At 35.6% G+C, this 26,732-nt stretch overlaps 1 protein-coding gene across 1 annotated transcript in view; it reads right to left on the bottom strand.

The window, feature by feature from the left end:
- LOC149773135 (uncharacterized) overlaps window positions 1-25,888 on the bottom strand; it is a 29,582-nt gene extending 3,694 nt beyond the window's left edge. The window contains exons 1-4 of the mRNA XM_089946774.1: window positions 25,538-25,888; window positions 5,194-5,617; window positions 4,507-4,626; window positions 1,861-1,901 (exon numbers count right to left, since the gene is read on the bottom strand). Coding sequence (XP_089802900.1) covers window positions 1,861-1,901; window positions 4,507-4,626; window positions 5,194-5,617; window positions 25,538-25,858 — 906 coding nt within the window. The 5' untranslated portion in view covers window positions 25,859-25,888. The remainder of the gene's footprint in view (window positions 1-1,860; window positions 1,902-4,506; window positions 4,627-5,193; window positions 5,618-25,537) is intronic.
- Window positions 25,889-26,732: the final 844 nt, after the last annotated feature.

Below are 26,732 nucleotides of genomic sequence, written 5' to 3'. Positions count from 1 at the left end.
GAGATTCGAACAACTTCCATGCCAAATATAGACTTCTTCACTTTTGGCATAGATTTTATGACAAAGGTGAGAAATACAGTACTTTGAATGCATTATGGACTGACGTCATTGTATCATTTCTTGAATTACAAAATAAATTTACTGTAGAGAAGTCAGAGGATTTTCTTAACACTCCAACATGGATAACTCCTAACATTAAAGTTGGGAATTCTAATGAAAAAGGAAGTTTTGTATGTAAACGATCTAGTCAATGAAAAAGGTACATGGATTAATATAGATGTTTTCGTAAAAGCTTGAAATGCATGTCAACATTCTAGAATTTCAAGAGATGATCTCACCCATAAAGTCTTTTTCTAACAAGCTTTATAAAAAAAAACATTAATTTTAAAGTACATACTGCCCGTTTTACATAAATCTGTAATTTTGTTCATTAGGGAAAAAAGTGCAATAAAAACATACATCTGAAATTAAAAGTGAACATGATTCTCTAGAGTGACTGAAAGTGACTGGAAGAAATAATTTTTATTGCCGTTAAATTACCCAGGTATCATAAACTGAGATGGTTTCAAACTAAAATATTGCACAGAATTTTACATTTTTGAACAAAATTGGGAAAGCCCCTACAAGCGTGTGCTCTTTATGCTGTGACTCCTTATTGGAGATTTCATCTCATCTGTTTTAGAACTGTTCCAAAACTGAATCATTATTTATTGATTTTATTGAATCATTATTTATAGATTTTATTGGATGGATAAGGAGAACGTGTAATCATCTGCACAATTTTAAAGTTGCTAAAGAAGAATTTAGTTTTGGTACAATAGACCAATACAAAAGAGATAACAGTGACAATCTCCCTTTGTTACAACTGAAATCATATATCTATAAGTGTAGATTTAACAATGAAACACCGAACATGTCACATTTAAGAAAAGAAATGACGTCCTATTACATGTCAGAAAAATACTGTTCATGTATCAAAAGTACATGAAAAAGTTTGACGACTTATTGCTACTATAGACACATCTCTTTCTATTGGTACTATGTTTGCAAATCACAACAACAACTTTAAATAAGCTCAGATATGTCCGTATATTAAGTTAAGCACATGTAGGTTGATGGCCTCATTTATTTCATGTTTTTGTTGGGTTTATTAGAATGAAAAACATGCTGTGTATACTCATCTATAAAGTAATGTAATTTCAAAGTCTGAATGCAGTAAAATGTTAAAGTAATATTTGTCTCCTAATTTATGTATTTATATTTTATTAGATTAATAATAAGAGAAATTTTTTTTTAAAGATAACAGAATGCAAATATTGTCAAAAGAGCAAAGAAAACAGGTATTATACAAAAAACTTGTAATAACAAGTGAATGTTGAATCTAGTGGTAAAATATTTATGTGCATGGGTATATATGTGCATGTATGCGTACGTATGTATGCATATATGTATGTATATGTGTGTTTTATGCATATATGTATGTATATGTGTGTTTTTATACATATATGTATGTATATGTGTGTTTTATGCATATATGTATGTGTGTTTGTACGCATGTATATGTATGTGTATTTATGTATATATGTATGCATATGTATGTGTATGTATATATGTATGCATATTGGGTTTAAAATTATAATGTAATACTGTGTACTATTGTTAACAATTATTCCGTCATATAAAGTAACATACATTAATCATGAATTGTCGGGTAGAGTGTGTGATGGTTCCCCGACCCACTGTTACCTATGTACGGGGAATAATAATAATAATAATAATAATAATAATAATAATAACAACAGTGGTAGCTGAAAAAAGGTGATGATGACAATGATGATGGTAATAACAATTTTAAATTACCTCTTTTTGTTTGGCTTTCGATTTTTTCTCTCCTGGTTTGGCTGTAATACAAATTGCATTCAATTATTCAGTAATATTGACAAGAATCCTACAAGAATTCTTAAAGTCACAGTGTATGTATGTATGTATGTATGTATGTATGTATGTATGTATGTATGTATGTATGTATATATGTATGTATGTATGTTGTTGTTGTTCTAGGGCTTAACGCCATTTTTCAGCACAAGATAGGCTATACATGGCGGCCAGTATAACTGGCGTAGGAAGAACCATGGAAAACCCAGGGAAGAACCACCAACCCACGAGAAGCTACTGGCAGGCTTTCCCACGTACCCACGCTAGCCGAGCCTTGGACTCGAACCGACGCAGACAGAGGTGAGATGGCAGTGATCCGGAGCGGTGAGCGCTTTAGACCACTAGGCCACTCGGGGCCCCTGTATGTATGTATGTATGTATGTATGTATGTATGTATGTATCAGTGTAACTAGTCTCGTACTAAACCAACCCAGTCGGATTATCTGTGACTTCCTGTAAATAAAATAATTATCATAACGGACATTTAAATTCACTGGTTCGTATATTGACATAATTTCCTCATAAAAAAGGGATTCTTGCGGTCATCGTTATTTTAATTTTTACGCATTATTTTTTCAGTGCAACAAAGTACCAGTATATCATGCAATACAGCATTACTTCTCATAACAGCAAAATAGACTGCCATGTCAAATAAAATATTTATCGATAGACATTTCATATATATACTAAAACTGAATGCATTGTTAAAAACAATTTTATAATAAAAAATGTCCTTATCTGAATTCACTATAATTCCAAATTAATGTTCTGTTGTGGATTAATTTCTCTGGATGGTCTACTTATTTTGTCTTTTGAAAACAATATTTATACACGTGCATCAACATACATTTTAAATAACTATAATTTGGAGCTGAAAGAACTGTTGCACTCTTAATTATGACGTTTAACTTATCAAAAGCCTCCGGACATTTTTCAGACCAATGAAACTAGGTTGTCTTACTCAAAAAAAATCGGTCATGGACTCTGCAATTATGGCCAAATTAGAGCAAAATTTCCGATAATGCCCAGCCATTCCCATGTATTGCATCAGTCTTTGGGACCCCTCGCAAATTATCCCCTAATACGTTTTATCAATATTATTTTGATCAGTTGTCACAGGGACTCTAAAATGCGTGGGGCCCATAGGCCGGTGCCTACTCTGCCTATTTGGTAATCCGGCACTGCAAAGCTTTAGTACCTAAATGTCCTGCAGTTTTTATTTATCTTGATTTGTGAAAGAATGGTCCAGTTTTGATGGGAATCGGGAAGCGATTGCTACATTGTGTGTACCACGCTCGCACTAGACGGTCAAACAGTCCATGTGTCAGGATAAGGGTAGAATAGATCTATCCTGCACCGTATTCCAAATCGGAAAACACGAACATACACATATAGAAATTTGAGAAAACTTGGGTTCCTGTCGTCATCCGGCCTGTAACAACATAGGCGATTAGCATGTTGTTTTTTAAATGCAGAATACATCAAGCGTTTACCAGTCTGACTTGTATATGTAATGGCGATGTACTCACTTTATACTTATGTAGCCTATAGGTTCAAATCCTGGCTCTAACATGCAAAGTCCGTGATTCCTTATAGGTTCTCTGGTTTCCTCCCTCTCAATGACAACATCAGCCAAGAACAGAAACATCGTGGCCCTTGTTGAAGACATTGATCTTGTTGTACAAACAATTGCACATAATTTATTCACATACATGTATGTTTCTTGTCATCTCTATTTAATAAATACAGATAAATGGCTATGGATGGATGATGCTCAACCACCATAACATCCAAGTACCTCATCTTGCCATCTAGCCACGGGGCTTTTTTTATCAGCACGAACTCATTGTATGTACCGAGTATAAGCACTGGGAGCCAACCTTCACTCAGGCATGCCTGTCGTTTGGTTAATTGGTAGTGACCCAAATGACCATGATGAATTAATTAGGTAAAATTGCAAGGTCACCCAGGTGAAGCAGATAGGCCACAAAATATATTAGCAGCATAAAGAACCTAATGAATCGTCATGGTAATATTCCGAAAGAATTACTTAGACGCTGTTGGTTTCATCAATATAGTACTGTGATGAAAGCTGTCTAATGGATACATGCTTCTCTAACTGTGCCATACCTGTTCTCCTACATGTGCGAGTTGCTTTAGTTACAAAATGGAGACATTATCTAGAAGTTATAGCTGGTGATCCAGGACACCTGATGGCCTAATGGTCTCAATCGCTCGCCTTAACCGATCAGTGTCATCTCACCTTTGGCCGCGTTCATTCTAGTCTCGGGATCGGCAAATGTGGGTACGTGAGAAAGCTTGCCAGTAGCATTCCGTGTGTCGTTGTTCTTGATGGGGTTTTCCGGGTTCTTCCTCCACCAGTTAGGCTCGCATACAGTGCATTAATATAAATCAATATAAAAAATTTGATTGTAATTGAAAAGGTAATACAAAATAAGTGTATAACAACTATTTAAAGAAGAGAAAGGGAAGGGGTAGAAATGGGGGAGGGGATTATCAAGGAGTGGATGAAATGTCAGTGATATAAGAATTTAATATAGAGAGTCTTACCAATTCTGGGTGGGGGCGGAGGTGCAAATGTCGGAGGACTTCTTTTTTTGGTAAATGAGTTATTATCTGCAGTGATTCTGTACGTGGGATCCTCCCTAGACTCCGCATTGATCGCTTTTCCTATTTGAAGACAAACATAACATTGGTTCTTTTTTCGTTATCTTTTAAATACAATTTAACCTTGTTAAAATAATTGGAACACAAAAATTACTGCAGCAGTGGCTTCATAAGTTGCAGCTACTATTCTCAAATCATAGTTCTATATCAACTGCATCAACATCGGGTATTTCAATTTGGGTGCGATGTTTTTAAAGATTATTAATATTTAGTTTACAATATCAGAATTAGAATCTTTTAGTCTTTGCTATGTTCAGGTACTCTTGGAACAATAAAAAACTGAATGTTTGAGCTTTGACTTTGTGTTAGAAAATTTTATATTGTCCATGCAAAAGACATAAACCGTCCCCTTTATTTTCGGGGGGTGGGGTGGCCTAATTGAAATAATATGTCCCTTTTGCTTGAAACAAACTATCTCGACATATGTGCAACGTAATTTGGTTTTGAGATTTGGTCTTTGACAGTTAACCAAACGAAATACGCCATCTCGGAAAAAATCCATCAAGATAAAACGTGCCCTTGAATTTAGAAGATTTGGGAATACTATATAACAACAGTTTTATGACTTACCAAGCTCCATATACCTGGGATTGTCTTCAAAGTCGGAGAACAATTTTTCTTCCAGTATTGTTCTGTCTGGTTTGTATTTTGATATCCTGGAGTCAGAATGTTCAGTTGTGGTTTTCTTTTCCCCCATTATACTATCCACTAAATTTGCATCGTGTGGCAAAATAAACGTCTTACAATTTTCTGTGACGCCGACGTAAACTTTCTGTTTCTCAACAGACACAAGTTCAAGAGGTCCGGACAAAATGAGCCAGAAATTGTAATCTGTCTCGTCATCGCCTGTAAGTACAATGTCTTGCTGTCTTACATCTATAAACTCGACTGTCTGGGGAAGAGGACAACGATCGATAATTTCAGCCAATGTCAGGAAACCGGATGCATCCGACCACGTTTTCTTCACACCTGGAAATGACCTCGATTTCTGGGCCTGTCAAATAGAAAGTTATACAAACATGAAATTATAAAGAATAAAGGATTACGTATGAAAACTTTCCAGCTGATATGTTACACAAGACTAAGGCTATAAATAGAGACGTTATTTTCATGTCCTTTGTCACTACAGAGTAAGAATAAATAATGAATAGGTTTAACTCTGAAAAACTCGGAAAACATATATGATAATGTGTTACCTCGGACAGAGACAAGTGTTTTGTATATCTATATTTTTGTAACTCCTGGTACATAATTTAATTTAATTTTTGTAATTTCTATTCATGGTTGAAAATTGTAGAGAATAGCTTTATTTGATTTTGCCTGCGTGACGTGAGTCTGTTAAAATTACATAGGACCTTTAAATAGATACTGATGCATATGTGTTGACAATTAACTAAATAATCTTAATACTACGACTTAATGGCTTTATTAATGAAATAAAGATGCAAAGCTACCTGCTTCCAAAATAATTATGTGAGGCCTATTTTTGCTTTTTTTAAAATGGTAGTGGAGAGTAAGCTATATGCTTACTGTTAAAACGTATTTGATATGTAAATGAAGAAATAATACACAATTCTTTCTTTGAATAATTTCTGTTTAAAACAGGCACAATTTGAAGGCAAAAATTGGCTTCTTTTCTTCCTTGGATATAATTAGAATATTAAGGGGAAATTCCTTTGGCATCATCCACTTAAAGTTAATCGAATGGTTTCTTGTCTTTTTTGCTCAGAATGTACTTTATACAATTAAAACAAATCATTAAAGAAAAGCAATCTTCATTCAGTCTTTTTTCTTACCACAATATAACTTATTTTATAATCATAAAAGCACTGTTAGTTTCAAATTTAAGTGATCAACATACTCCAATCTCAACGCACATTTGTAGCTAAACCAAATGATAGCAACATGGCAGATATAACGACTTATTAGACGATTCCCGAGAAAAGCAAAGGAGCTTGTCCATTCAACGTTAAATCCAAAATTTTGTTTTTCAGATCTTTATATTCTTGGTCGCTGAAATGCGACTATCGGACCATGAAACGACAAACATCATCAGATCTTGCATGCCAGATCAACACTGGACTATCCGCTCTCTGGGTACCTTGACGTACATGCCAGATCAACACTGGACTATCAGTTCACTCGGTACTCTCACGTTTTCTACACAATGGAGAATATGTAGAATATGTATAACGTTTAGGATATACATATTATATAGGTGGTAATTGATAACTAAGCCAAATATTTGAAGTTTCCCAGCGTTTGTAGATAAACAAGTTCTTAGTAAATGGAAGAAACAATTTACATCACAAAGCAAACACTAACCATTGACTCTTGCATGGCTGAATGACGGTTAAATATACAAAGCAAAAACAATAGGAAAAAGAAACGAGAAAAAATGATAATGGTCTTAAAAAGGGCGAGCTGAATATCTATGTTACGTTGCCATCAGCCAGACTAATTTGTATAATAAAATTAAAATAAAGGATTATCGTACATATCACGCAGAGAACCAAAATGTTTTGATTTCCTTCTAGTTGTGAACAAAGGACGGACTCATTGCTTGGCGAAAGCGAATAAACAAAGCCATCAGTAAAATGTACATTATAAATTATATTCTGTTGAAGGTACACAGGAAATATGTCTACAGCATAATATAGCTGAATAATGCACAATAGCTGTAATAATAACAATAATACTTCGTGTAAAGACTTACGGAATATTTACTTGGGCAAATATCACAAATATCTGATAAACCAATGTATCATTGGTTAAACTGGTGTCTTACTAAAGGCGATGATGAAGGCCCAAAGGGGTTTCTGCACCCCAGGCCCTCTGGCGCCCGGGGCAACCCGTCAGCCGCCACCCCCAGTTAGTATGCTACTTGATAGGACAACATTAGGAAGGTTAGACATTTCATTCAAGCCGAATTAATTTTAGTATCCAGCATCGGTCCTTGTATGGGCGTCATGTAGCGGTTCACCCCAGGTTAGATTCAATAGGCAGCATCTGGACAGACTCGAATGAGTTGACTGTAATGGTTCGCGAGTTTTGTCTTATATATTTTTGGATTTAACTTTACTTAGCATCATCACAGCTAATTATGGTCCTTTAGGTTGTTCGTTCCATTCTGAAATCAACAGTTTCGTCAACGTAATGAGTGGCACAGATCTTGCTTGTTAGTTGATAGATTATATTTTTGGGTTCGCCATCCTAACTGCTGACTGATAATGAAGCTAACTCCAGTCGTCGAACTCCTGAACGATTTGATCTTGGGCGTACACTTGCAAATTAGGCAACGCTTATCTTTGCAGTAATATGTGCTTGAATCAGATGGTTTTGTTGTAAGTTTACATTGGCACTTACCAGATGCTACTTCAGATATTTCGGTCTACGGTACGCAACCATAGGAACTACTTGAAATATGACCTTTGGATGTTCTGTGGATTCTTTCTGGTGCCATTGCTTCCAATGATCCGTTGTAAGTCTGGGACAAGGGGGTGTAAGGTAACCATGAAAGGTATGCGTTTGTTGGTTTTCTGGCTTTCTTTTCAGGAATGCTCCTCAGTTGAGGAGTCTAGTTTTGCTAACAGCCAACTCGATATAGCTATTTCTGTATCCTCTCCCTCTATAGCGCCCTTTGAGCTTTAAGAGTCTTTTTATATGCGTGTGTGTTTGCTATCATTTTATGTATGTAGGTATTTAGATTTATATACAATACACAAAATAAACCTAAGAACATGGTGTTTATGTTTGTAGATATGTCCTTTGTAAAGTCTTGTACAAGTATGTATTACTGAATGTTCTAGTGTATTGAATGCATATTACGTACATTTGTAATTGTTCTTGTTTTATGACCCATCCTGAATGTTGTTTACTTTTTGTTTCAAACAATTACAGAAAAAACTCAGGAAAGCTTCTGTTTTATATTTGTCACGTATGTACAGACTTTGAATAAAGAAAACTTGATTTAACTTCACGTGACAATACAATTATTAGTATTTTGACAAACTTAAAATGTAACTCTTGTTGGACCTTTGAGCCGATACCAAATTTGACTGCTGTATAACGTGGCGGACTGATCACATGGCAATGACAAGGGAAACATTCAACCAACATCAAAGGTTTTAGTTGTCCATTGAGAGTCAGGTCAATCAACGTACAATGGCTGAATGGAGGTTTCTGATCCTAGATTATTTTAATTACATCGACCATAAACAATAAGGAAATGTGTCTTTTAAGGGATGGGGCTTGGAATAATGTGACAATATTTATTTAACAGAATATTTTTAAAAAAGAATAGAGGGAAATATATAATACTTTGAAGCTGGTTTTAAGTCTTTCGACACCGAGACCGGCCATTCTACCAAAGCAAGCGGCTGTTTGATTCATGTTGACACAATTCGATATTTGACTATAATACTATTTTATCTGTGATATTTATTTTTCAATTTATTTGTATATGCTTTGGAACATTTATTGTTGATTTTATCCCAGAAGACATTTGTTTTTCCGCGATAAATGTAAAAATATCGTTAAAACAATCTTGATCATATTTGTGCATTTAAATATAGAGCATATTGTGTTTATCACAATCACTCTCAAGGACACACTTTACTAAATGTATGGAAAATGGGAACTAGTCTGAAAACGGATGGACATAAAATAGAGTATACATGGGTTTAGCTGGCCAGGATTGGTTGATAATGAAAGTTACATTTTTAGGGAAAATAATCTTTTGAGAGCTTATCCTAGTTGTAACTAAACAAAACAGAGGCATTCTTTTATTGATAGGATTTCAGTCATTTAACAGTCTTGAGTTTGGAACACTGAATTAGTAGCGTGCATTCTTAACTTATACACTACATTATCACTCTCTAACACGTTCCCTATCAACGTTGTGCAACTAACAGCCACAAGATGGGAGGGCGCAAAGTAAACGTGGAAATGTCACATATAGCTAGTTATTAAGACTGGGAGTGGGACCTGAAAGCACGTATAAATCCTGGTGTTCGGGTTCCAAGTTACTCAGATGGCCACTACAATGAGCAGCGGCGGCGCGAGGGTTAGTTGCACCCGAGGGCAATGTACTTAAGTGACGCACCAACTTTGCTATAGAGAGCAGGTTTTATATCAGTTGCCAGCCTCCTCCAGTTACGCAAAGGGAGGTAAAAACACTATGAAAATGTCCAAAAAGCTCCTGATGGCGCACTTATAGCTTAGCGTCAGGGTCATTTGACGTATCCCAACACCATTCCGAACCCCCTTACGCCGCCAATGACAATGAGACACGAAGACGGGCCGACATTCCATGGGGATTCACTGTCGACCGAATACAAGACTTGGAAAACATTGGTAAATTCAAATTTTCAAATTTGTATGATATGCCAAGAGACAAAGAATTTCTCAAGAGTTGCAGGGGAGGAAATTAGTGAAAAAGAGGCCCCCTCTTTCGAAGGAGTTGTAGGGGAGGAAGTTAGGCTATAAGAGGCCCCCTCTTTTCAAGGAGTTGTAGGGAAGAAAATTAGGCTAGAAGGGGCCCGAAAAAGTAGTACGTAGAATACCATTGATATTCATAACACTGGACTCCCCATTGAAATGAATACAGAAAAATTAAAGGATAAATTTGAAAGAAATTTAAATATTGATGTAGGAGACAAAAAAATATTTGTACAAAAATTTGTCTATTTTATGGGTTTTCTCAGTCCTGGCATTTTGGCTATGTAAATCGCAAACCATGTGGGCGTTGCAATACATTTGTTACTTGGGGTTGTACAGTAGAACTAAATCAGATAACAATAAAATAAACTAAAATAGCATTAATAAAGAATGAAAAAGAGAAAAGGACATAAAAGGTAAATGCACAAACTATACATTCAGGAGAAGCCTGAAAGCCTTGAAATTCTGGAAATCGAACTACTGACTCCAGTGTTATCAAATATTGGAGAAAAATTTAACCATGGCAAGATGTGCGATATATATATATATATATATATATATATATATATATATATATATATATATATATATATATATATATATATATATATATATATATATATAGTATCCACCATCGGTCCCTGTCTGTCTGTCTGTCTCTGTGTGTGTGTGTTTGTGTGTGTGCTCGTTGTCTGCTATTATATGCCATCACAACGGAGACCCTGCTGAAGGTATAAGACTTCACCTAATTAGCTGATAAAATATAATGTTATGGTAATAACATAGATCACCAGAACATGACCACTCAACGGTCACTGTCATATCTTCACGTAGGACAGCGAAGATCTGATTTCAATTGGATTGATCCTACTTAAAGCCCTTTCCGTAACGTCATCGAAACAGTAACGGAGTGACCGTACAGTAGGCCCACAAAAGGTCAACATGAACCAGAATACGGACAATCGCTATTATGTATTAGTTTCAAGTGACCCAGTATTCGACCCGCTTAAGAGTGTCAAGGGAGTGGATATCAGGAAATTAAGCCTGTACAATATGATCCTGTACAACCTAAATATTTGAAATTTGCTTTTGTTAAGTGTGTGTTCTTTAAGGCGAAAGCTCTTATTACCTAGATTTTCTGAATTAAATCATTATTACGATATTGTTTCAAATGTCGAAACAAAGCTTAAGGCCATGCGTGAAATCATTGTAAGTGGTTACAAAATAACCCACCCACCCCCAGAAGTAAATGTCTCCAAGGTTCCAGTGATATAGCAGTTCTTTTATTAGGGATTCTCGATTCTCTCTCTCTCTCTCTCTCTCTCTCTCTCTCTCTGCGTGTGTGGATATTGTAGAAACGGATCAGAATTGGATCAAAATTGAGCTTTGACTATTGATTGACAGCTGAAACTGTTCGATCAGACCAGTCTTCCAATTTTAATATATGCTTGTGAAATCTGGGGATATGTAACATCTGATATAGTTGAATAAAGAAAATCTCATATATCTTTCCTTAGAAATATACTGAATGTCAGTAAAGTACCTCTTTATATACGGTATGCGGCGAACTTCGTCGTTTTTCCTCAGTTATAAACACTAAAAATCGCACGATAAACTATTTGATTAATGGCTATGAAATATCCATGTCTTAACATATACCTATGACAATGAATAATACAAAGTAAAATCTATATTAAATGATATTGGAGTTCTCTGTGTATTGTGTCAGTTAAATGGTTAACGAAATCTGTTGTTCTTGTTCTTGTAGGGTCTAACGCCATTTTTTCAGCACACGTTAGGCTATACATGGCGGCCAGTATTAATGGTGGAGGAAGAACCGGGGAAAACCCCGGAAAAGAACACCGACCCACGAGAAGCTACTGGCAAGCTTTCTCACATACCCACATTGGCCGAAATCTGTATACCTGTGATTAAAAGATCAATACATACAACCTTGGGCAGTTTGCATCAATACCTCATCCAAAGGTTAATTACAGATTATTTAAAACTAGTTTGGATTTAGAAAATATCAACTTTCTCATTCTCATTACCAAATATATATTCAAACGCTTAATTAGGTTTAGAACTACAAATCTTACGTTTCCTGATGAAACTGGTAGTAGGCTAAGTAATGGTTTATATAACTCTGTCAAGAAAATAGGTGATGAATATTATTATCTTCTGTTGTGTTCTCATTTTGTTACATATTTATCATATAAATCTTTCTTTTTCTTTATGGGGGGAAGTGTTACATATATTTGATTTAATTTATATTTTATTTAAGTTGTATTTGTTTGATTTGATTGTTTATGGGTTTTGGAATCTTTTTATTTTCTTTACATGTCAATATAATGTAATTTTGTTTGCTAGGAAGTTGATATTTTCCAGAAAATTCAGTTTGACCTGAGTTTTAACTTAGATACCTAATAATGGAAACACTTGTTTCTATTTTTGACATAGTTCCTGGCCTTGATTGAGGCTCAAGTAAACAACTGTTTCTAGCAGTAAAATGATTGGTTCTTATCAAGGACACACAGGAGCAATGTGACTTTTACATGTAAACATGATCACGTAATCCTCTATTTCGCAATATATTTCGCAATTAGGCTTTTCCGAAATTGCGAAATACTTAGTATTAATAGTGATGTTTAGAGAGAGAGAGATCTCAGAGTCCAGGGCTTTTAAACACTTGATGTAAGTTGTTTTCTTCTGTTGTGACCAGAAATGAACTTCTGAGTTTTTGAGTTATTAGTTAATTTTTCTCCAAATTATTAGGACTCTAAAAGATTAATTAGTTTCTCTGAAAATATTGTATTCATACAGAATTCTTGAACAAGGACATTTATTAAAAATCCTGTTCGGATTTACAAGATCGGAGGATAAATTATTGTGTTTGTACTGTATACGTCAGCACAGTACAGGCTACAACATACGTCATCTCCTTTCATCTTGGATCCTTCGTTGGGACTCAAACTTGAAATCATTAGAACATTTCAATATTAGGACTGCAAAAAACTTAATTCGTGGATTATTCTTGTATTAATTTTGGATTTGATTCTGGAAACCTAAGTTCTCATTTTTTTACAGTATTTTTCCATTGAAATAAAGTATTTGTTATCTTTTCCAAAGCTCATTGTTTTCACTACTCTTTCTTGTGTTACTGTTTTCTCGAGCCTAAACACGTAACAATTTACATGATGAAACTGGAAAATATATATCTCATTTTTATATTTCCAGAACTAAAGTTTATAAATCTAATCAAATAAGGAATACACTACTCTTGACAAATAAATTGCAGGTGCTTAGAATGTGTTTTCCGTATGTTGCAATCCCTGTCGAGCGATAAGATATAACACGCTATATTCATGTTCTTTATTCATATACCTAACATGTAAACTTTACAGTCTGAGTATACTGAATTCTTGTCATGTCTTGTCCAAATTGTATAGACTAATTATCGTCTTTTTATGCGAGTGAGCATGCGTAAACCCATTATATTATGATATAGACCATGTGAAAAGCAAATTCAAAAGGAAGTTAAATGCGCTTATCTTCAATATGAAAATGAAGCGGTTTAAATAAATACACCCAGGAACTTGGTTAACAAAATTATTTTCAAATTTTGTCATATTAAGGAACATATAAGAAATTACTTGAACAGCCCAGCAAATAAAAGTAAATTAAATAAAATGCCTTTAAATATGGGGATCAGGACACCCTTTTGAATATAGATGATTATATATATATATATATATATATATATATATATATATATATATATATATATATATATATATATATATATATATATATATATATATATATATATATATATATATATAATTTAGTCAGAAAACGAAAACAAAACAAAAACAAAATGAAGGAAAATAGAACAAGGAAACTAAATTCAAATGAGAATCAAATATAGGAAATATGGACTTTTTGTTTTCCTTTAGCAATAAGTTACACTCTATTGTCCTTTGTAACAAGTATTTACCTGTAACAATAAAAGTAATATCCATTAGAAAAATAACAAACAAAGGTCCAGAAATTGGACCCCTATTAAAGCGATTGTAATCATTCGTTTCGCGCCTCGTAGGCACGAGATAATTTTAGAATGCCGGAAAAAGATTGCATTACGATAGGGTCAAAAGTACGGATATTGAATACAGGTCTGTTTTGAACATAAGTTTAGGCGTCAGGGACGAAAAGGAATGGAAACGTATCATGGGAAATCTCAACAGTGCCTACCTTCTAAAATGAACATAAACCCCATTAAAATATTTCAAATTTACCAAACTCTATGTTTACTTTTGAAAATATACCCACAGAAATAATACAAAACTGGGAGAGGGGCGGCACATCTTTTAGTGTAAGTGAAGGGCAAGGATTTGTACCGTACGGGCTAGTTTATGTGGTTATGTATCTTGAGAAATGTCACCGGCTCTGTGTCGTATCAGGCAAAGAAAACGTTACTAAATCTGTATCATATTACATATTTCGATCAAATCAATTGATTTAATAATATTTTTGTGAAGTCAGGAAACAGGAAATGTATTGGTTGGATTCCACTGTCAAAAATAGGTACAGCTTTTGGTGATAATGACAAATATTACAGACATCGAAAGTCAGCACTGTCTTTATCCGAGTTGTACAACACAGGCATGTGCAACTTTCTCCAGGGTGCGAGCTGGTGATATTTCAAGGTACATTGTATCATGTAAATAAAACATATAAGGCCAGATAGCTGGCAGTGGGTTGCACATGCATCGTATAGTACATACCGTCACACATCCATATCAACGTTTCATATTATGACATGTACTTTTATAATTGTAGTTTCGATGTGTGACGCATCATCAACTGCATAATACGAAATGGATAATTGTATCTCTCCCACTGGGAACAGGTCAGTCATAATGACTATTCAAATCATGAACAATAGCATTCTCAACCTACGACGTGCTCGAGGCGCCAAATATTTTCAGGCAGTAGATGGAGCTGTAAACATTCACAAAAAGGCAAATTGAATAAAACTGCAAGGATAGCCCGCTAAATCACAACTTTATTAAGCAATATTTCTATCAGCTATTGACATTGTTCAAGATCAATTTCTTTTTATATTAACGCAACGTCATTTTTACGTCATGCACCTTGTGACATAATACTTTACATGATGTCAAAACATGCGCAGAGGATGGGATCGAAATGTATCACATATCCATTAAAATGTTAATTTTTTTTAAACCTGTCTTTCGATACATCTGTACTATCCGTATTTCCATATCACACACCCAGATTCGAGCTACTTAGGTTTGTTCTCTGACGTCCGCGCGTTGATATTTTTGGACCCAGTGGCTCGAAACTTTTATAAAGCCCAGTTCGTTGGTGAAATGCATTCATACAATAAAGCTACAAATAGTTACAGCCGGTAACAGAAGGCGTATATAATAACTACAAAACATTTTCCGTGTTCTGTTCTGAGTCGGCGAAAGAACTCGTTTGATATGGCATATGAATAATAATAATAATAATAATAATAATAATAATAATAATAATAATAATAATAATAATAATAATAATAATGATGATAATAATAATAATAATAATAAATATAATGAGGGCTTTGTATAGCACCTAATCTTTAGAAGCTCTAAGCGCTTTACAACATTACATAACACCTATAACATAACACAAACATATATCATGATATGATTACAATAACAACAAAAATACCATGACATTAAAAAACATCAAAAACACATACTGAAAATATTTATGGTAGAGAATATTATTAGGTCTTTAAGTTTGTTCTTACAATCGAAATAAGTGAGCTTTAAGAGCGCTCTTGAATGGGATCACTGTGTCTTTGTGTCTAAGTTCAGTGGACAATTATTTCCACGTTGCTGGGCCCTGGTATCAAAAGCACGTTGTCCATATGACTTCGTTTTCGTAGTGGGAATAATGAGTATACAATTGTCAGAAGAGGAACGTAAGTATCTTGCTGGTGTGTACACATGGGTGAGGTCGGATAAGTATGTTCGACTGGAGTCCTTCAGTGAAACTAACACAGAACACAGAGAACAGATTTTGTTTTTGATTCTGGATTGAATGGATAGCCAGTGTAGGGTACAGATCAGCGGGAAGGTGTGCTCTGATCGTGGTACTCTAAGTATGATCTGAGCAGCTGTGTTTTAACTTTTTGAAGTTTCTGAAGTAGATATTGAGATGAACCAGACAGAATTGAGTTACAATAGTCCAGTCTTGAAAGTACTAATGAACATACAAGTGTTTTAGTGGCATCAACTGAAAGATATTTGCGAATGGAGCTGATGCGTCTCGACTCAGGATATGAAGCCTTGCATATGTTCATGACATGTTGGTGCAACGTGAGAGTACTGTCCAGAGTGACACCTAGGTTTCGTACTGACTGTGTGAATTTAATGTTGGTGTTACCGATATCTATTGTTTGAGGTAAAGGATATGACTGAGAAAGTCTTTGTGTTTTCATCATTCATCTGCAGCTTGTTACATGTCATCCATGATTTCACATCAGAAATGCACCTCTGTACACCTTGGATGGTAGCATCAACTTTAGTTGGGTGGCTAGATTTGTATATTTGGGTGTCGTCAGCGTACAACTGTTGAGACACTGGATGATGATCTATGACACTTGAGAGCGGCTGAGTGTACAGAATGAAGAGAACAGGTCCAAGAACAGACCCCTCCACAACATAGATTAACTGGACTGGAGTGTATTCTATTTGCAGACACAATTTGTGTCCTGTTGACCAAGTAGGACTTGAACCACAGTAAGGCTGTATCATGAATGTCAAATACATGCTGGAGACGGTAAAGTAATATATCATGGTCTATTGTGTCAAATGCTGCAAACAATTCAAGGAGGGTGAGGACTGTAATATTTCCGCTATCCAAAGCAGATATAATGTCACTAACTACTTTTAGAAGAGTAGTTTCAGTACTATGGCAAGTGCGATATGCAGATTGTACATGGCTAAAAAGACTGTTTGAATTCAGATGAGATACAAGCTGGGATAGAACAACCTTTCCTAAGATTTTTTAAATGAATGGGAGATTAGAAAATGGGCGGTAATTTTTAAAATTGTTATGGTCGAGTGTTGGTTTCTTCAGCAGAGGCTTTACAATGGCAGTTTTGAAATATGATGGGAATTCCTTGGATGAGAGAGAGGTATTAATAACATCAGTTAGTGAAGGCAATACTGGATCTAAGCATTCAAGCGCAGTGATGATGGAACTGGATCGAGTTCACATGACTTTGGTGTACTCTTCATCACGATTGTACGTACTAAATCCATAGAGACAGGTTCAAATGCTGCTAATGGTTGCCGCTGAAATTCTGTATTCCAACTGTATGGTGACGACGAGCCAATTGAAATTGTGTTGTCAAGCTTGTCTCTAATGGTTTGTACTTTGTCACGGAAGAAATTTGCAAACATGTCCGGAAGGTCGACTAGAGAGAAGGTTGTTGTAAGTGGCGTACGTTTGTTCCTTGACATTAGCTTGTTAGTAATCTCGAAAAGCTCTTTGCAGCTGAAACTTTCCATGATCTTAGTACTGTAGTGGGCTGATTTCCCTGCATGGAGTAAGTCCGTGACGTTCTTCTTAGCGGCTTCATAGATTTGCTTATGAATAGTGAGTCTGGTGGAAAGCCAAAGCCTCTCAGCTTTACGACGGTCTCTTTTAGCAGTGCGGAGCTGGTCCCTAACACTGCTATACCATGGAGAACACTTTTGAATTGATATTCTGCACTTGGTGGCTGGGGCATGTTTGTCGAGCAATGAACGCAGGCAGTTATCGAGTTGTTCTGTTGTAGGAGGTAGGCAATTTGTTAGGTTTGCGTGGATGGCATGCATTAGTTTGGTTCTATTTATCATACGGAGGTTTCTCTTAGTAGCAAATAAGGGTGGAGGGTTAGGGACTGATACGTCAAGATGACATAATGCAGAGGTGACCTGATGCAAGTTTGTGGGATACCAGGGAGGAACGTAGAATATTATCATCAGGTCTATGAAGAATCCAGTCTAAAATGTGACTATGTTTATGGGTGGGTTGGTTAACTGACTGTTTGAGGTTGAAAACATTAATGGAATCTAGGAGTTTTGATGTGTTTGGGTTTCCGGGACAGTCAAAGTGAAAGTTGAAATCTCCAAGAATAATCAGGTTGCCACCTATCGAATTTCCATATTCCATGAGATTCGGAAACTGCTCCAAAAAGAGAGATTCAGTCAGCTTGTTTTTTCTACTAGAAGAAGGGCGGTATAGGCAGAAAAAATGGACTGACCTTTGTTCCGGTGTGAGTGTGGTTTGGACTAGTTCAAACGATGTGTGGTAGAAACTGAAAGTTGTGGTGTGGTTAAGACGTTTGATCATGGAGTTCTTTCGATGACAGCTATTCCACCTCCGCGAGAGTGGCGGGGGAACGACTTGATGAAATATCCAGTAGGTGTTAGATCCGCGCACTTGGGTTCATCGCCTGATATTTTAAGCCATGTTTCTGTCAGGAAAAGATGTCGATATTCTGATTGTTGATAAAATTAACTATTTCTGTGCGCTTTTCCTGTGGTCCTACTGACTGGGCATTGAATAATGCAATACGCAGAGGTATCTCTTGGATAGCTGACACAAAGGTTGACGATTTAACAGGGATTTGAATTAAGTTATCTAAATTAACAGTCGAATTTTTAAATTGTTGAGCCGGAAAGGGCATAAGGGAGATAACTGGAATTCTTTGTCCTGTTCTACGCCGGCCAGCTTTAAAACAACTTTTCTTTTTTTCGCTTTTGTTTACACTTAAGGTGGCGCTATACAGTTTCGCATTTTCCATAGGGTTAAGATTTTAAAGAAAAAGAATTTCCCCGGCTTTCCTCACTGGTTATACTGGCTATTTAAAAAAGACCTTGCATATCTTAGGTATAATTAAAAGAACCTTTAATTCACTTTATTTTGATGTATGATTGATGGGTGTACTATGGGTTATAGAGTATACAGCTTGGCCTTACTTCAAATGTGAACCTTTCAAAAAAGTGCTAGCTCTACTTGGTCATTTTCACTTCCTGAACTTCAGAGGTAAATTGTATAAAAAAGAGCTGATAACTTTTTTTACATTTTACATATTTGGTAATTCATTCATTGCACTTTCAGAAGCTGGTATTGTCTAGTCTGGCAAAATTCATTTTCCCTATTTTAATAGCTGCTATGTATAGTGTACTTTAGAAATTTTCCTCGGGAAGAAATTCAACAGGACCTACGCTGCAGATAGGTGATGTTTATTTTTCAATTAGTGGACAAAATTTGCTGAAAACGCCGAAAATGCAATGAATACTTTAGATGATGCCGTACGAAACAAAAACAGGTTGTGGAATTGTCATTCCTTTATTAACAGACCGTACACCGGTGAGTAATAATCTAAGTACTAGAAGTACTGGAAGGCATCGACCGCTCTAAAACTGCAACAGTATGGGCTACTAATATAAAGTAGACTCAGTCTTTACGCTTGGTTTAACATAAATAGCCAGCAAAAGTTTGATGATGAAAACCTTACCGTACGGCTAAGGATATTCTTAATATGCATAATATTATTACTAATCTCCAGTAAGGAAACTCTTGCCAAAACGCCACAAAGATCCAATGATACAAAATACTGACAGAGACACACACGCACAGAGACAGACACACACACTTACTCGTTGAGATATTTTTCTAATGAGCATTATCTCATCACTTACACAGGAATGATTGAAATTATATGAAAGAACATTACATAAATCGCAAAATATCTAACTTTATAAGCGATCTCAGTAAGCTACCTTCCTGTTCTTTTCGTTCTGTAAAGACTGTCAATTTCAGCTTTGTTAGAGGATTTGCATTATAATACAAGATTAACGTCGATATATGGTTACGGTACGCCTTGCATGATAATACAGGACTAACGTCGATGTATCGTTACGATATGCCTCATTGTTCTCATAAGGTGACAAAACTTAAACGTCTATTGCATGTGAAAAATGCATCATGCAAAGGGACAAAGACATTACGACACATAAGAGACTACTGCTAAATCTTGAAAGACGAAACAATATTAAAAATTTGTAACAAAGTTACATGCTTTAATTTAAAGTTATTTGTTATGTACATCCATATTCTGTATTTATGTTTATGATTATATATATATATATATATATATATATATATATATATATATATATATATATATATATATATATATATATATATATATATATATATATATATATATATATATATACATACTCCTGGATGATTGATTCAACGTCATCCCGACTGATTTAACAGAAGAATCTGGTAGCGATAGACTTCCTAAATTCACGAATGCACAGCAAGAAAAAGCCACTAATCTATCTTGTCCCTAAGAACGTTCAGATGCAGACACGAGTTCAGGGAGCATGACAAATCATAGAGGGCGGATGGTTTGAAGAAACTTACGATACAGGTCAAAGTTCATACGGATATACACAAACATAAAAATTGTTATAAACTATATACCTTACAGACAACAAATACATGCTTAATACGCAGTAGCTTTGCGTAATTTAAATCTCAAAGACATCACTAATAGTAAATAGTACTTACGACACATCATTAAATACAGATTTATCAGTTTCATACGGCATCTTGCTCCAAAGACTATTCTAAATTGTATTTAAATAATTTATTTAAACTATTACTGCCTGTGTCTCTGTCATGGTTTTCCAAGGACCATTTCATTGTATGTGAATTGTTCATGGATAAAACAGTACGGTAGGTTGATGCATATTTTCATTTTTAATGCCAGTTTTACTTTCATTTATATTTTTTCACCGTTTTCGCAATAAGTGCAATGTATTGGGTCCATCAAAATGTCCGAACTGTACAGCAATTCATGTTGGTTTCCTCCAACTTAAGAATTCAGTTCTTTTAAAACTTTCGTTGCGTAGGATGATGTTATGATGGCAACTACGACATTTTGTTAGGTTATCTATTCTAAGTCGTGTAATCCAGCTGGTAAAGTCACCTCAGCCTTTATTAAACCAAATTGTTCTTTTTTTTTTTTGACGATGAGTTTCTTCAAATATAGTTCACTGTCATTTATCAATTCATATAAATCCGTGATGTTGCCGCCAATATATAATCACTAAAAGAATTACAAAATTAAACTCTTTGTCTTTTCTTGATGATAAATTACTTAAATTAATGCGTCTTTATTCTTCTCTAGGTGGAAAACTTTTTTATTTTTTATTTTTATTTTTTTGTGGAGGGTGCTCTCACCTGTTTGATCTTCTCAGACCAGTTATGGAGGCCCTCCTGCCCTACTTGTAAATGTTTGCTATATTGTATATTTGGTTGTGTGGTATATTGTGATTTATTTTGTAATTATTTTTATGTTTAATTTGTTTTTCTTCAAATAAAAAGTATTTTTATTTTAAAATTTTTTCTTCAATCTAAACATTCATCTTTTTCTAGAATAAGAAAATAATCTTCTGTCATCCTCGATTCTTCCTCTTCTTTTAGCCGTCGTCTTTTTTCTCTTCTCTTGATTCTATCCCTTTCTCTTTTTGAGTCTAATGTTTCACTTCTTTTTGACAGCTGTTGTTCCGGATCTTGTGGATTTGCTTGTACTCTTATTTGCTTCTGGTTATTAAATGTCTTTGCTCTCTGTCACTTGTCCCGCTGTTGTTATTTTTGTTGTTACATTTGTCGCTCCAATCTCTGTTGTTGTTGTTGTTATTGGGGCTTGTGCTTTCTGGTCAGTTATTTGTGTCTTTTGTATTGTATTTTTCTGCTGTTGCTGTTTCTGTTGTTCTTGTTCTTCTTGTTGTCTTTGTTGGTTCTTCAGTCCAGCATGTTGTTGTTGCTTTTGGTTTCCTTGCGGTTGTTGTTGGTGGTGATGTATTTGTTCTCTCCGCAGCTGCGTTGTAGTTAGTATTTCTTGTTCTTGTTCTGGTTTTTGTTTCCCAGATTGTTGTTGGTGTGATTTATTTGATATTTGTATTTCTCCTTGGTCTTTCTCCCTCTGTTGTTGTTCTTGTTGTTGATTTGCCCTCGGTATTCTCGGTCTTCTCTGACTATTATTTCTGCTTTCTGTGTTGCTTGCTGTATTGTTCTCTTGGTTATTCGGACATTTATGAGGAGTGTGTCCTGTCTGTTCGCATTTGTTGCATTTTCGATGGTAAATACATCCCTTATACCATGTTTTGGCCAAGAAGCCATGTAGAAAAATCGCTCGTTTCACCTCTGGTAGTTTACTCCTTTATATTTCCAATATTCTCGTTCCACTGTAGATTGACGTCATTGGGATGGTTGCTAGTCTTGACGATATCACTTTGATTTTCAGTTTTGTCTCGAACTTCTCAACTGTCGCTTCCAAGGGTATGTCTGAAATGTGTAGTTCTCCAGTTTGTTTGTTTTTATTTTGAGTAAGATAGGTGTAGGCTCTTTGATAGTAACTGTTTCTCTAGCAATACTGAATTCTCCAAGAGGTAATATAGGCTGGGTTCCTCTTGGGTGTACAATATATCCTTCGTACCCTTTCCGGTTGATCGAGTATATTCGTTGCAAACATTCCGGGTTTTGAATTTTTATTGCAACCATTACTGCCGTCGTCCTTGGTATTCTTTCTCTAGGTATTCTGGTCATATATATTTCCTGTGTGCCTTTTCTATATGTACATTCCAGAAAGGATTCTTCATTTATTTTTACCCGTCTTGTCTGGAAATATTTTTCAAGTTCTCTAACTGGCTTGTTCGCTCTGATGATCGCCATTTTTTCTCGTGGGTCCCGTGCTACTAATGAAGTGTGTATATTACTCATCCCTGTAATCTCCATTTCAGTAAATATTGTACAAGTTGTAAGTTTTTATACTTAATGTATACTGTTTCCCGATCCTTAGTCCATTCAAGAGTAGTATTTTTCCTGGCTATACGTATCCGTGGACGAAATACCAGTTTGGTGGATTCCTCACTGCTATTCCATGGTTTGCTTTGTACGTGCCATTGCCGACGATAAAACAACAGACTGTACTTCTCAGGAAGGAGCATCTAACGTTTTAAAGCTATGTGGAACTCTTTCTTTACTTGTTTTGCCATTCAATATTGAAAACTCGTCTGTAAAGGATCGCGTTTTGGCTGACGAGTTATCAAGAATGGTCATACAATAGCTTCATTTGATTCCCTATGCATGACAGGTCTCTCATATAAGCCGGCTATACATTAATCTTGGCAGGTTGAGCAAATGGCTAATCCAGATAGTATTTTTCAAGTGTTAACAGCTGTTTCCATACCTAATTTTTACAAGCTGGTCGGCCAAAGAGACCTCTGATGTACTGTCATATGTACACTGTCACTCAGCAGTATAATTAGTGTTTTGTCACGGTGCACAAACTATGATCAGTACATATTTTAAGTCAGTGTCACGTTTGCTCAACCCAGTTCGTAAGTCATATATAAATTAGGGTATTATTATTGCAAGCCAATGTTTGCTGTCTAAGCATGCCGCAGACTAGAGTTAATCTCTTACGCAAGCATACTGTGACAAGAGAGACGAACCGACGCTTTGATGGGCATAGGCGTTAGATTGAGCGACTTCCCAACTAGGTGTTACAGCTTTGTCCAAGATCAGAGGAACCGCGAAGGAACCGGGGCGTGTTCTAGATCCGTCCCCACGTGGACAGACAGCGAGAAGGACATTGTCCGCTAAGTTGATTGGATCGAATCAAATCGGAATTGAGACGGAGGGTGTGGTAACAATTTCAATTTGAAGTATAACTTCTAATGAGCAAGCGAAAATTTAATTCTCTTGGGAAGATTGCTGGGCAAATAGGATTACTCCGAGAAAGCCTTTCGTAATTTGGTAGGAAAAACTTAGAGAGGAGTTTCTAAAGAAAGACAAGGCATCGTAAAGGTCAGTAAATTATTTGCTCTGTTTTTGCAGAATACTACGGTATTGTAATTGTAATTATGTGTAGTATGTATACTTAATTGCTATGATCGTTTAGTACGTAGAATTACCTTTGTAGTGTTTAATTTACATGCGTATTTGAGAAATGAGTTTAAATATTATGTAGATAATTATACAGATGTAGTGTGAATTGAGAGGGCTTAGGGAAATATTCTACCGTAATTGTGTTTTCACAGGAAGCTTTTAGGGGGACAGAACTTCCGGTTCAGTGAGTCCTGAGTCTCTAAGAGGGGAGACAGAAGTGCGACTAGCAGAGCAGCCGGAGTCGACAAGTCAAGTCAAGTCGGTATAGAGTCGAGGAAAACGAGGAGAAGGAGTCGACGAGGAGACAGTGGCAAAGGAGAAGTATAGAGAAGTCGAGGAGGAGAAGGAATTTTGGAGAAAGTCGGGAGGGCGAGGAGAAGGAATTGGAGGAATAGGAGAGAAGGATACACAAATGAGTAGAATACAAGGACACTTGGAAAGCTATCTCACACTACAAATCAAATGATGCAATATGCTATCAGAGGATCGAGCGGAAGGAGAGTACTTGGGAAAATTTTAATCACTTCATTATTGAATTGTCATTAACTTGTTATTAATTGAATTTCACTTTTCTGTATATTCAATCATTTAACTGTCGGCATTGCTGACTGGGGGCTCGGAGCTTTACATCTATCTTTCACTAATTTAACTTCCAACCAAAATCGAGCCTGGGTGGGACTTCTATAATAATTTAAATAAATATTGGAAGTACCCTACCCTACACCTACCACTGTGTCGGCATAACAAACACCGACACGCCACAGTCAGTGATGATTTTACTTATAAGATGAATTAAAGTGGAATATGAGTTTGGAGGAGAACAACATATGCAGGTATTTTATGATTTTGTTGAATCGTGCACATAAACAATCTTGATAATTAAATAATAATAATAATAATAATAATAATAATAATAATAATAACGAAAAACAATTTTGAAAGTTGAGGTCACCTGTGTGCAAAGGCCAGTTTTGCCTTTTCCACGGATGGCCGCTATTGACAGTTTTGACTGTATGTATAATTTACGATATCTTAACTCTATTGACTTCATATGGTATTGATGTTACATATTTTTGTGATGTGATGCGATTTGCATTTTAAACGTAGCTTTAACAATTTCTCAGTCATATCGCTACGATGTCTGCAATTTGGCAGTTTATAGTGATGTCTAGCACTGGGGCATCATGCCGCAGACATGTAGCATGATGTCCCACCCAGTCACATTATCCTGATACCAGGCCGACCAGTCCTAACACTAACCTCTTAATGCTGAGCGCCAAGCGAGACAGCTGTTAGTACCATTTTATAAGTCTTTGGTATGACTCGCTGGGGATCGAACCCACGACCTCCCGCATCCGTGGCGGACGCTCTAACCACTAGGCCACCGGAGCGGTCATAATTTTGTTGTAAATATACTGATAAAGATTTGTAAGCTTACCTTTGTGTTTACTTTTCTCACATGGCCTTTGTATGTGTATTGTAGATAAATTGTTGAGCCAACAAATAAAGACCGTGTTGCTAGGAATTCTTTACCATGTAATTTAGCAATCTCATCTGGGCACTGAAATTCGCTCACTCGGGCAGAAATTCTCTGTAGCTCCAACTCTTCCTCAAATCTCAGAAGGGTGTGACGTATCGAATCTTCATTCTCCTCTTCTTGATCACTTGCAATGCCATCTTGTTTAAGTGATCCATGAACTTGTACATGACATGGCAGGCCATATTTGAGAATGTCTGAGAGCTTCTTAACCTCAGCCATGCTACTCTAGTCAGGGATGAACATTTTTTGTTTTTCTATGCAGTACAGGAAATTTTTCCTTTTATGTGAACTGTGTGATAGTAAAGTTTCAGTCCAATAACATTTACTTCCTGTAAAAGCTGGCAAAGACTGACGTATTCGATACGAATCATCGGATGTTGATTCAAACACAAACGTTACCCACCATTGTTCTGGATTTTAAAATACCTTGTATACACCCCATTGTTTGGAAACATTACTTTGCATCGTTTTGCATATATCCATATATATTGAAATTAATGTGTTTAAATTATTGCTCGATAATTAACACGGGTCTAGTATTGATTTTGCGTTCAGTAAGTTAGAATTTGCAACTTACTGAACGCAAATCAATATGACCGTGTTAATATCGAGCAATATTTAAAACATTAATTTCAATATATATGGATTAACTACAGCAAATCGATATACGATGCAAATAAACTCGAAAATAAACTCATGACGTCAAAAAAAAAGCTTCAATCAAAATACAGTCCTACATGTATAAAAACGACACACCACCAATATTTGGCTTTTTGACACATTACCCTTTATGCAGAGGTAACAATTGATACAAAAAATACGAGAAAGGACGATAATGCTGTTACCTAATGATCCTATTCGTCAAACTTGATAATAAAAATATGAGAAAGGACCATAATGATGTTACCTAATGATCCTATTGGTCAAATTTGGTAATAAAAATATTAGAAAGGACGATAATGTTGTTACCTAAAGATCCTATTCGTCAAATTTGGTAATAAAAATACGAGAAAGGACGATAATGCTGTTACCTAATGATCCTATTAGTCAAATGTGATAATAAAAATACGAGAAAGGAAGATAATGCTGTTAA

The sequence above is a fragment of the Sinohyriopsis cumingii genome, unplaced genomic scaffold, assembly GCF_028554795.1.
Source record: "Sinohyriopsis cumingii isolate HCF-2022 unplaced genomic scaffold, ASM2855479v2 utg000881l, whole genome shotgun sequence".
In the NCBI taxonomy this organism is placed as follows: domain Eukaryota; kingdom Metazoa; phylum Mollusca; class Bivalvia; order Unionida; family Unionidae; genus Sinohyriopsis; species Sinohyriopsis cumingii.
Note: the sequence above shows the minus strand (reverse complement) of the source record. Positions and strands in the feature narration are given on the sequence as shown.